This window comes from Symsagittifera roscoffensis, chromosome 10, assembly GCF_963678635.1.
Source record: "Symsagittifera roscoffensis chromosome 10, txSymRosc1.1, whole genome shotgun sequence".
Classification (NCBI taxonomy): Eukaryota; Metazoa; Xenacoelomorpha; order Acoela; family Convolutidae; genus Symsagittifera; species Symsagittifera roscoffensis.
Genome location: NC_087071.1, coordinates 40,689,340 through 40,702,385, shown reverse-complemented (window position 1 = coordinate 40,702,385; position 13,046 = coordinate 40,689,340). Strand labels below are relative to the sequence as shown.

At 35.0% G+C, this 13,046-nt stretch overlaps 1 protein-coding gene across 1 annotated transcript in view; it reads left to right on the top strand.

Moving 5' to 3' along the window:
• Positions 1 to 3,813: 3,813 nt before the first annotated feature.
• The window catches only part of LOC134855434 (protein spinster homolog 1-like), a gene marked incomplete in the record, with an annotated part of 9,967 nt that continues 734 nt past the window's right edge, over positions 3,814 to 13,046 (top strand). The window contains 6 exon segments of the mRNA XM_063871961.1: positions 3,814 to 4,213; positions 5,175 to 5,293; positions 7,754 to 7,918; positions 8,366 to 8,628; positions 9,157 to 9,250; positions 10,669 to 10,832. Of these exon segments, the coding sequence (XP_063728031.1) occupies positions 4,044 to 4,213; positions 5,175 to 5,293; positions 7,754 to 7,918; positions 8,366 to 8,628; positions 9,157 to 9,250; positions 10,669 to 10,832 (975 nt within the window).

The following is a 13,046-nucleotide window of genomic DNA, read 5'->3' as shown; positions in this document are numbered from 1 at the left end:
AAAATTTCGTCACACCCTATATCTTATGGGTTATTAATTTTCTGTCAATAACAAAACCTCTCAGAAAGAGATCTCTTGTCACAATCTGGCTCATCTGAACGCAAAGTTTTGCAACAAAACAAAAGTTTTCATATTAGTTGAAAGGTTCCCGCGGTAGGTGAAAAACAAATCTTTCGAATCAATCATGAAACTAATTCAATTTGCTGATGCTTTGACGTTAAAAAAAGCTTAAATTTTGCATCATGAAACAACTCTAATAGGGAAGAAATGAAACAAAAACGTTATAAAACTGAATTGATTTGAATACTTTAAAAACAGCTTCCTTATTTTTCACAGGAACCAACGTCTACTAAATGCATAAAGTATAAGCAATTCAGATGCAACATCGAGGACAAAAAGGGCAACCAAAAGGGATTAAAACCTTTTATATTCGATTATACGTGATTTTTGTGCAAAACACATGAATTAGAGATTGAGATTAAAATAAGGGGTTATAATCGATTCTAACTTATTATAATTGTATCAAAAAATAGCCGGATAAATAGTCGATTATAATCGATAAAAATGTGTTATAACTGAATTTAATTTGATTTCAAAAAAAAATTTCAAGATTAAAAAAATTGTTTGAAATTCAAGATTATAATCAATTATTGATCGATTAAAGTCGGCTTCTTCTCAATTTTAGTAAGACTGCTACTAAAATCCTAATATAAGCAATTATATCAACGCTTTAAATTGAATGCGGGTTTCTCTGCTTTTTTCTGTGTTTGCTTTTTTTTATCCCGAACACAGGGTCACTCAAACAGTTACCCCTGAAGATGTTGGACAGATGTTGGACCCAAGGATGAATTTATGAGAAACATTTTGAGAGTTTTTGTTTCCCCCTTCCAACTAATGTGTATAAAGTCGCCAAATCACAACTAAAAATTCATATCGTTGAAGTTACCGATTCCAATTTTGGTTTCGTTGACCTTACACAAACCCAAAAGCGTGCGAAGGGAGTGGCGACTGCCAAATTTTTCCAAATTCCAGAGCTCTTTCGGAATTCAAAAAGATCCCGCACTTATTGCATCCTGCTCGCATTCTAAGTCTGAAAAATGGTAAAGATGCTATGCTATTGCTATAAAAGGTTCATAATCTCCTGAAAGCCTTCACAAGAGAACTAAGTCCGCATCTAAGAAAAGAGAAAAAAAGTTATTTTTTATGGATTTTCGTAGTCTAAAATTTGTCAATATAATCGATTCCCATGTTACGTTCAGACAACAAAACTGGACAAAAATTTGGATTCAAATTCATTTTTTCTCTCAAAAACATAATGCATTAAAATTCATTTGAAATCCATTATAATGGATTATAAAGTAAATCGAAAATCAAATTATAATTGATTTTTTTCCCGCTATACTTTTGTTTTGCGTCGTGCAAAATTTTGCAAGAGTTTCTGCATTGATCAAATGAGTAATGCGGTAATTTTGCAAATCGAGTGTATGGCCAACTCCATTTATAAACCTAACCTCAATTTGCAAAAAGATTCTGTGTTTCCTCTTTGCTCCCTGACAACCCCCATCCCAACGTTTGCCAACACCCCCTCTCCCACCTGAACCACCATCATCCCCCAGCCTGAACAACCCCCGGCCCGCACCTGATCAGGTAGGGTGGTTGGGGGGGGGGGGAGGTTTGGCTCAAGTGGGGATGGCGTGGGCAAGAGCACAAAGAGGGCAAAAAAGCAAACAGTTGAGGGGGTTGTAAAAGGAAATTGTTGAAAGAAACAAAAATCAATCATTGAGTAACATAAAACAATAACAAAAACATCAAAGTTGCGCAGCAGAAAAAAAAATAAATCGAGCAACAACTAACCAACTTTAGCTTACAACTTGGGAAACATTTTTGAGCGTTGAAATTCGCATCTCAGCAAAGTGGAAAAAAAATATTTTATTTCGAGTTTTCTGTCAAAGCCACAAAACTGGAAAAAAAAAATCGATTATAATGGATTAAAAATGGACTTTGTTGCCTCCAAAAATAATCATGTTATAATCCTTTTTTACATGATTATAACCATTTTTTTTCACTTTCGTGGACGCTGACATTAATTTCAATTATAAACATTTCTTATTCATGGAACTCCAACGCGGGAAGCAACTTTTTGGAAAACATGAGCCCGGTATCGCTCAATTGTGGCTCGAATAAGTTCACATCTAAAATGTAAGGAGGAATGTAAACCACCAAAAAACATAACCAACATCTGCGCCCCGAAATTATTTTGCAGGCAAGTTCTAGCAAGTTTAGTTTCCTTTAAGTGCATAAAGCTTCACTGATTTTTTAAAAAGTTTTATAAACAAAAAAATTTATTTAAGATTGACATTGTCTGACCTCAAAGACAAACTTTTAGCGCAAGATCTCGATTGTGTGCTAACCATTCGTTCTTAAAAGAAACACAGATAAAAATCAAAAGAGTTAATTCATTTAAACATACTTTGACAAAGTTACTTTAAGTCTCTTTGTTTGCAACGCTGATTATTCAACATTGATTTTTCTGATTGTTTGCAACGCTCCATCTGATCCCGAGCTTTAACATCGGATCGGGTTGAATACAAACCAGCACTACAACCAAACCCAAGAAGAGATAGAGAAACTTAAAATTTTCAGGTTAATAATAATCATCAAAACTCGGTCTTTAAGGGACGGTCTTAAGATTTTTTCGATAGGGTCGGGTTTATAAAAAAAAGTTTTCAAGAAAACTTTGTTGACCATTTACATTACAAGGCCAAACTTTGTTTTGTGTGAATGGGAAGCGGATTATGCATCAAGGGCGCTCTCTTTGTTCTTCTTTTGCTTTTTCGGTTTCTCTGATTATTCAGGCAAAAGATAAACAAGTTTAAAGACTGGACTCTGGATTCCATAGACCTACAATCACCAAATTGTGTGCCTATTTATGGCACACTTCGGCCTCCCAATGTTTTAGGTCAACCAAATTGATTTTTTGAGCTCTAAAAGATTAGAAAAGACAAAAATTTGACGTTTTTAGACCCTTTTTTGCTAAATTTAGACAAAATAACCGATTTTTTTTCGACGCGCGGTTTCCAAAAACTTATTTGTGTGAATGGGAAGCGGATTATGCATCAAGGGCGCTCTCTTTGTTCTTCTTTTGCTTTTTCGCTTTCTCTGATTATTCAGGCAAAAGATAAACAAGTTTAAAGACTGGTCTCTGGATTCCATAGACCTACAATCACCAAATTGTGTGCCTATTTATGGCACACTTCGGCCTCCCAATGTTTTAGGTCAACCAAATTGATTTTTTGAGCTCTAAAAGATTAGAAAAGACAAAAATTTGACGTTTTTAGACCCTTTTTTGCTAAATTTAGACAAAATAACCGATTTTTTTTCGACGCGCGGTTTCCAAAAACTTATTGCAAAATATAGTGGCGACGAAAGCTCGTTGAGCAAAATTTAAGGTTCCATCTGCCAAAAGTGGAAATCTCATAAGAGTATAAAGGGGTCCCTTCGGGTCGGCATATGTCGAACCCCGTATGAGGAACAACCCATCTCCCCTTAAATCCGATACTGATGTCTTTGATTTCCTATGATTTAGGAGGATATCACCTGTTTGATTCAAAGTCTGAGTGATTACGACAGCTAAGAGACAAAACCAACAATCAATTGGATCTTTTTAAGGAGAGAATATGCGACATTGTATCTATTTGAGCATTAAGTTACAGCAGATGATCATCATAAAACCACTAAATTCTTCAAAACAAATACAACTTTGTGTGATAATATTGGACATCAAAGACCATATTCCAGATAACCTTTGGAATTTTGGTAACCAACTTACCTTTAATGTATTTTGTCATCATTTTATTTTTGGGCAAGAATTTATGTTCACATCTTGATTGCCATATTTTTGATTGTTTAGTTGATGTAAAATACCTGTAATTAATAATCACTTAATAACTACTCAGAAAAATCATTACCACGAGTGGAAACATATCAAAAACTTTTGTGAAAATAGAATTTATAATATTTAATTAATAATTACAAAAAAAGTTATGCCTGATATAGACTATGCTGAATTATCGGTGTCTAATCACCACCTATTTGCGACATCTGTTGAGGTGTCCAACAGACTAGCAGAGCTCAGAAGGGAATATTCCATCACAAGAAGAATACTCACAGCTGTTATTCTGTCATTATTGAACATCGTCAACTTCTTCGATAGGTCTCATGTCGGCTGAACACTACCTTCACCTCGTCAAAAGAAACTCTCATATGTTTGAATTGTTTTTTTAAAAGTTTTTTTTTCAGAAAGTTTCCAAAAAACTGCATATTCAGCATTTTCTCTTAAGTTTGACTGTGCAGCAACACCCCCCCCCCCCTAATAGGTTTTGGATACGCTTGGAAAAATAGCTTTTTTCGTTTTCTCCGTGGCACCTACGATTCGTAACACAGGGGCGGATTTAGGGGGGGGGGGCGGGGGGGGGGGGGCGCGGACGCCTTCTTTTCCTCAGGAATTTGACCGTAACAATTACCAAAGGGTCCCTACGGTCCCTACTTAGCACTGGCCGCTACGCAAAAGTCCATTCTGACTCTCAAATTTGGCGCTAATTTACATTCACAAAGATGTAGAAATCAATGTCGAAGAGGTCATCGACAGATTTGCCGCAAAAAATCGAAGACTCAATTTTGTTTAATTTTGTTCATTTTATTATTGTAAATAAATCATTGTTTTCGTCAAAACTTTTCACAATCCGCCCCCCTCCCCCCCTCAAGAAAATCCTAGATCCGCGCCTGTCGTAACATATAAATGACAAAGGCCAGAAAACAAACCTATCGACAACTTTTTATTCCATTTTTTTGTGAAAACTCGCTTGAATTTTGAAGACCCCTGTTCAATCGGCCAAGATTTTTTTGCCGTGTGCCTGAGTCTTGCTTTTAATTAAAATAATTGCCCCTAGTAATATATATAATTTCAAGCGTTGTATTTTTACTTAGGTTATCGTTTATAATCAAAGAACCCATTGTTTGGCCCCACATTTCTTAACTCCCTATGTTCACAACCCATTTTTAAACAAATGATAGACAAACAATATCCACTTTCAAACGCCTCTCATTAATTGTTGATTCAATCTGAGAAGTATTTTTTTGGCCAATTATGTGATCAGCTGACTCATTTACCTCAGATCAATATACGGAGTGGTTCTGCCAGCTATCAAAGAAAGTTTCCAAATTAGCAACTCCCAGGCTGGGTTAATTCAGACACTCTATGTCGTCTCTATCATAGTAGCAGCCCCAATGGCAGGTGCGTATACTGACGTCACATTTAAATTTAACGTTGGGTAAAATAATTATAAGAGAAATTGAGAAATAATTATAAGAGAAATTTTTGATACAAAACAAGCTAAAAACAATTTCCAGACAACAGGGATGATCTCGCAATGATGAACTTGATTTTATTAATTCTAGCGCTGATTCAAAATTTACATAAGCAGTACAAGGATAACTTGGGTTCCGGTACACGTAATTAGGTTAATTATTAAGCATACTAAGCTAATTTTATGGATAATCAGCTTTTCAAAAACCTTCAAGCCGCGATAGCAAAGAGGTAACATTAGGGTACCCACACTCAGTAAAAAGAGAAAATAATCGATTATACTAGAATTATAATCCTACTGTTAGCCAAAATATAATTTGTTATAAGCGCCAAAATTAGATGCTTAAACGATTTATAATCCATTATAATGATAACATTTTTGGTGACATTTTAATAAATTATAATCAAGTATAATTGATTACAATTTTTCTGAAAATCTCTTATAATGTATTATAATAGGTTATAATCTCTTTTTCTATCAAAATTTTATCTGAAAAAAAATCAACTAAAGTGGATTTTAAATTAGCTATTCCGCATGCAAATACATTAAAAATCAAATTTAAAGTAAGTTTAAGCTTAAGTAGGGGCGGATCTAGGACTTTCTCGGGGGAGGGAGGCGGATTTTCAAAAAAAAAAATGAAAATTTTGTCGACCTTTTTCTTAGGTGGACCAAATTAGTTTTCTGCGCCGCAGGCAAAATTATGAAAAATAGGCCAAAAATGCGTTTTAAGACACTCTTTGGAAAAATGAGGGCGCGCTCTACCCCCTCAAAATTAGTATTTATTGGTGCCACAGGCGCTATCCGCTTACGTTTGCAAAATCGGCATGCGTATTGATAAATGCGCTTTAATTTGCGGATTCCGAAACAACTAGCTTAATTCACTTCTTGCGGAACCCGCGACAAAAATAATAGTTCGACAAAATCTAAGTTACATGTTTTGTGCGCCGAATCCACGGAAACTTTGCAAGTGAGCGGAACCTTTGATAGTTAAATCCACTTGCTTTTTGATAATATGTTTGAAAACGTGTCGATAGTTTTCAGAGTGACCTAGTGGCACTAAAATGAGGTTCTATTTAGTGCAAACTGTCAATATCAACAATTTGTTTTTTATAATTTTTTGTTCATTTCTTATTTTAAAATTTTAATTTTTTGCAACATAAAAGTTTATGCTTTTCAACAAAAATTTTATTTTTTTTTTCAGATTTGCAACAGTTTTTATTAGCATCAAGAAGTATAAACGAACCAAAATAAATTTTAAAATTGAAATGATTTTTTTTGTTCATCAAAATCACAGAAACTGTAGGGGAATCGAAATAAAATTGTGGATACTGTTGTCTTTGGAAAATAAATCTTGAATCTAAAAATAGTCAATTTTATGATGTTTATTAGGTGAGCTTTGATCAAAAACAACTTTGAAAAATCAACCGTTTAGCCCACAAAGACTTTTGATGTAAGACTGTGTCCCGAAATAGAAGTTATACTAAAACCGAACTGAAGAGGTCAGTCACTTGCCGTCTGCTCTGACATAAAATTTTCAAATTTTTAAAATTGGTTTTAAGGAGGTTTCAAATGCTTTTGATACGGAATCGGCATGCATCAAACCCACCGAATCAAGAAGATGACCCAATTTCAAACCATTGCTGAACTCTAATAGAATCTTGCAATCCATATTTAAAACTTCTTCACTTTATTCAAAAAATCTCAACATTAAGAGACCACACTGCACATTTGGTAAGCGCACAATTTGGTTTCTGTAGATCTATAAAAATCAAAAAGAAGTATTCAAACATGTTCGAAAATGTATGTGGATTTCTTTTTACAAAATTTCTGTCGATTCCACGTTCAAATACGTGTAATTTAATTTTTGTCGGCACAGTAGTTTTGTCGCGGATTCTATAATGAGTGAATTTAACTAATTGTTCCGGATTGTTCCAAAAATGAATATGGAGTCCTCAGATGTTGCTTAAGTTTTGCGGATTCTGCTCAAGGGTGCGGAATTTGAAAAAGGAATGCGCACCAAAACAGAGCAGTTTCTCCGTGAAAACCATCCAGTAAAAGTCCAAAAAACATCTTTTTCATTGCTTTTTTAATTGGTCAATTATGTCTTGATTATGATTTCGATAAGCGCGGAGCTCTTTCTGCGCCCAAATGCAATCAAAGTGGTAAACAAGGGTAAACTGAAACGTCTATAGCCTAGTTTAGTGCAAGATGAAACTAAACATTTTTAGCCACTTTTAGCTGAAACAAAGACTCATATTAGCCTTGACAACATACAACAATATTTTTACTAATTGTGAATGCAAGAGACACCTGTATCCACTTTTTCAGTGCTGATTAGAAATGCTAATAGTGTTTTTTGCTGCTATTTTCAACTGTGGTCCTTTTAGGCGTGATTGGGCGTCGCTTCAGCCGTAAGTGGGCCATAATAGTGGGCAGTATTGCATGGTGTGCGGCTGTGATATGTGGCCCCCTCTTCTGTGGGGACTCCTTTACCCTTTTCTGTCTCATCAGGGCATGTGCAGGCATAGGGGAGAGCTTCCTGGGAACACTCGGTTAGTTAAGTCGGATCTCTTAACTAGTACACAAATACAAAAGGACAAAGTTCAACGACACACGTACAAAATCCGCGAATCTTTAATGATTGAAAGAATTCTGTATAAGGGTCAATATTCTTATCTGCTAGGTATATTGGGCGGAATAGTTAAATCAATCGAGGCACCGGATTTTTCATAGTTTCAAAACTTAAATTTCAGATTTATTTTAAAATAGGTCGACTTTTAATGACAAAGTTCTTAAGTTTTTTTAGCCCACAGAAAACCAAACTTTTTTGCAGAAAGGTTAAGTTTTTCTTCCAAGAAATCTTATTTTAAAGTTTTCCTCTTCAGTTAGCTTTTTTATCCGTGTTAATTTCCGATGCTCTGACCAGTGAAGAACAAACTTTCGATGCTCTCTTTTAAAGACACAGACAAAAAACCTTTTTGAAAAAAAAATCATTTTAGCCATCACTATCTTCGCTGACTTGTTCAACGAAAAGTACAGACCCCTAGTGCTGAATGTGTTCATGGGTGGAATCCTTCTCGGGGGGTCCCTGGCCTACCTTCTGGGTCCTCTAGTGAGTGAACACCTGGCAGATGTGTGGGGTCTGCAGGGGTGGGTGTGGGTCACAAGTGGCACTGGAGTGGTGGGGGCTGTTTTCTTGATTCCAGCTGTATTCATTGTTCCAGATGTGCCCATGCAAAGTCCAGCGGGAGGTGCAAAGAAGGTTGGTATGAAATCAAAAAAATCTTCAAGTAGGAAAAATATCTGTTTTTTGTCTCACTTCCCATCCGCTTTGACCAAACAGAGGTGATTTTTTTTCAATTCAACTAATGACAAGTTTTTTATAGCAATCACGAATGGAATCAGTTTAAAACAGGTATTTTATATCCAACTAAATTCCTTGATAATAATCACAGTAAAATATTTAGAACTAAACAATCATGATCCATTGCTAAAACTTATGATAATTTGTGCAGATGAAACTATTTATAGTTTCAGCCACAGAAGAAATAATTTAACCCAGAAAGCAGTTGCTCTTTTTCTCCTCTTACCTCGCGAGAATACCAGTTTAGATTACGTAACGAACAGACGGTGCAGTGCACCCTAACCGAAATTACTCTATGGGAAGGCCACCCTGGACCTAAACTCACAAAGTTTTAAGAATTAAGCAAGATTTTGGCAAGATTTTCTTCCGGGCGCAGAAACATTGACCTATGGTATTGACCTAACTTTTTGGTTTGTTCTGTTTCAGAAGGGTTCTATGGCAGCTGACTTGAAGTACATGTTCAGCTGTAAAAGCTACATCTTTACTGTCATCGGATACACCTGCTTCTCATTCACACTTGGTGAGTAGCAAGATCTTTGTGTAAATTTATTCTGATCACTCTTGTAAGTTTATCCACATTCAACTCTCATTTTTATAGATATTTTTTTCTAATCATATCAATTGTCTTTTCATGGAGAAAAAGTTCGTAAAAACAACAAGCTTAAAAAAATATGATAAACAATTTTTTTTTCTTTTTTTTCCTAAAGTTTCTATTTTTAAATATCTTTGAATTTCAAAAAAAAATAGCCTCAATCTTTCACAGGAAACTTCCATTTCTGATTAAAAATGAATATGGTGATCTTTAACGAGTTAGGTTGAGACTAAAGATCTTTTTATAATTTTTAAGTGATAAAATGTGTATTCATAGGCAAATAAAAATCAACTAGCAAAGTAATCAATTTTGTGACGACCAGTAGCGTGCCGAGGTGGGGGGGGGGGGGGGAGGGTTGCCAAAATTTCTGGTTGCCAAAATTTTCCAATGGGTCTCCCTCTGGTATAACTTAACGATATCCATTTTCGGCTGGCCAACCTCAAAATTTTTCTAAAGGCGCCTTTGGCGCTAATATAACTAATTTTGAGGGAGGAGCGCACGCCGAAATAAGCATTTTTTTGTAAAAAGTTTCCAAAAAGTGCCCAAAAACGCCTTTTTTGGCCTGTTTGATAAAAATTTTGCTGGCGGCGCAAAAAATTTCAGACAAAATAGGTCCTTACAGTATTTCCACAGGGGAGCGGTGGTAAAGTGGTTACGTCTCCGCCTCTCAAACGAAACATCGGATGTTCGAGCCCCCCCCCCCCCCATGATCCGTGCTCGTTGCTTGAGGGTGAAGAAACATTGCCCAGCCCAGTAAAATAACCAAAAAATTACATGTAGGTCTTAAACAGCGGCACAACAGCGGTTCGCTCTGATGAGCTGTACAGATCTTGTGTTGGTCCTTTTCCCCGTGGATAAATGATCTTAATCGTAAATCGATCATCATGAGAGCACCGAAAATGAAAGTGGTTAACCTCAAAGAAGGGGCGCACGCCACTGGTCAACGAAGATAGCATTGGCTAAAAAGATTTTTTTTTCTGTGTCTTTAAAAGAGAGCATCAAAACTTCGTTTTTCACTGGTCAGAAAAAAAGGCGATGAGCACGCCACTGGTGAAGATTTATCTCTGAATCTCAAAGATTTGATATCTGAAAAAATAATTGCTATTTGCAGAACTTTATCGCATTAAAAATATTGAAACTCACATGATAAAAATCAAGTAGAATATTTTTTTTAGTTTTTTTTTAGGTTTGAATAACTATTTTATCATTCATATTACTTAGAAAAATACAATCTTTTTCAATAATTTGGCGAACCTTATATATGACAAAAAATAGCTGCAGTTGAAAATTCAACTTGTTTGAAAAAACTCTAATTTAAGAAAATAGAAAATATATTGTTTCTATAGGTTCAAAACAGTACTGGGACGTCACATTTATCACCTACAGTTCTTACGTGAACTCAAATATCAACCTAGACGAAGTGATTAACATCATCGCTCTCATCGTGTTCGTCTGCGGTTGGCTTGGCTCCATTGGACTGGGCGAATTCGCTCGCTTCTTCAAAAACAGGCAAATGCTCAAAAGTGGCAAAAATTTAAATGTTTGTCAATATGGCTAAGGGAATTTTGTGACACTTGAAAATGAATTTTTAAATTGGATTATGGTAACGCCATAAAATGATTAGATTAAAAAAGAGAGATTTCAGATAAAAATTTTTATCCACAAGGTAGAGTACTAATGTTAGACCAGCTCTTTACGGAGAACCACTACTGTAACTCTGGTTAAGAACTAGATGTCATTTTTTATTTGTTTTCTGAGCTAAGCATAATTGTTCTAACAGCAAGGTTTGAGCACGGATCGTTCAAATAAATAGATCTAGTGTTAACGAATGATTATACACTATTGGAACCTGATCTAAACTACATTTTATGATTGGATAAATTAGATATTTTACCAATGTAAAGTATTTAATATTAACCAATCATGATCCATCTGACTAACAATCCACTTATTTGTAAGTGCTGAAATTACTTGTAATTTCAGCACCAGAGAGATTTGAATTTAACTTAGAAATTAGTTGAACTCTCCCGAGTACTTCAGCAGCCGCAATAAACCAGTATACCCTAGATCTATTGAGCCTAGCAGAGACTAGTTAAACAACCTGAGACTAGATAGTATAAGAGTAAGATTAGGATTGGTATTAGACTAAGAAGTTGCACGAATCTATCCGGCCGAAAATAAGATAGCGTGACGAGCAGACGGTGTACCCTATCCGAAATTACTCTATGAGTTATACCCATCGGTCCTAACTCATCTGGTGCGACCATAAGTCTCGAACAAGACCTTAATAGCTTAGAATTAACCAATAATAGATTAGAATTTAGACAAAACATTAACAAAATGTTATACGACGATAATTTAATCGAAATGTCTCTACGACTCAATAGATCAGAGCCAATATTCCGAACAATAACAGAACTACCCGGAATTGGAAGAAGACCTCGAACCAGAGACGACATACGACAAAGTAGAAACTTACCATATAGTTATATGATAGTTCGGCAAAAGCCAACACAAACTTTTGTATTTAGAATACTACTAGCAATGAATTTAGATTTTCATTTGCAAACATAAAATTTTGAAGTCAATCTTCAAAATCATTTCAGGCGCTAAACAAAATTATTAATATACAATAACAATTGATAAAAAGATCTCAGATCGTTTTCCTAAACTCTGCAGTAATATACAAGACATGTTTGAAAAATATTTATTGAAAAATCAAAATAAAAATTAGTAGCATGACAATAAATGGTTAGTAATCATAAATCATCCTGTTGTTCCAGCTTCATCACCTAAACATAACAGCATTCATAAGCTCACTAATATCATAAAAACACTAAATCTTTTCTTTACACAAATTTAAATCATTTTAAACTTAAATTCACTTAAATTTAAAATCAGATCATCAAGGCTCATCCTTGGATCTTAAATTATTTTCTATTTAATTAAATTTAAAACTTGATCATCAAGGCCTATCCTTGGATCAAAAAGAACAATTTTGTTCTCCCCCACCCACTTAGCTAGTGTCTAACGACCTCAAACGTCGATTCACTATCCAACCCTTTCTAAAAAAACCCAGGACTAATAGAAATTTTTGAACAAAACTAATCATTCAAATTAGGATAAACAGTGAAGAACTTCGGTTACTCATCCTTCACTTGATCCCCTCTCTTACCAGACCCAGGATAAATCTTAGACTTAGTAAGTTTAAAATAGTATCTAACGAACTACTCGCGTTCTAATTATACCTGAACCTTGTGGATCGATTTACTATTCTCCAACCCTTGAACACAATCACTACCCTTAAGTAAGATTAAGTAAGTTAACACCATAGCTTATACTAGCCACGAGAAAGTATAAAATCATTCTTCGGAATCGATATACTTTTCTCTCCAACCCTGAACAAATACACCCAGGTTAGGCTAACCAAAAAATCGTAAGGACTAACAGTCTAAGAAAATAGAAATCATTTAACAACCCTTTGCATCCGTCATCCTAAACCTTATGTCATTTAAAAACCTAGGAAATAAACAAACAATCGTTTTACACAATTGTGAGATAGATAACACAAAATACGACCTTGTAATCACACCTCATACACAAACAGTTGGATACATTAGAACAAAACGACAAACACTAAAAAGAAAAATAATAACCAAACAAAGACAAATAACACGAAAAAGATTTTCAAAAAACCGAAACGCATTTTCAGAATCAGAAACCA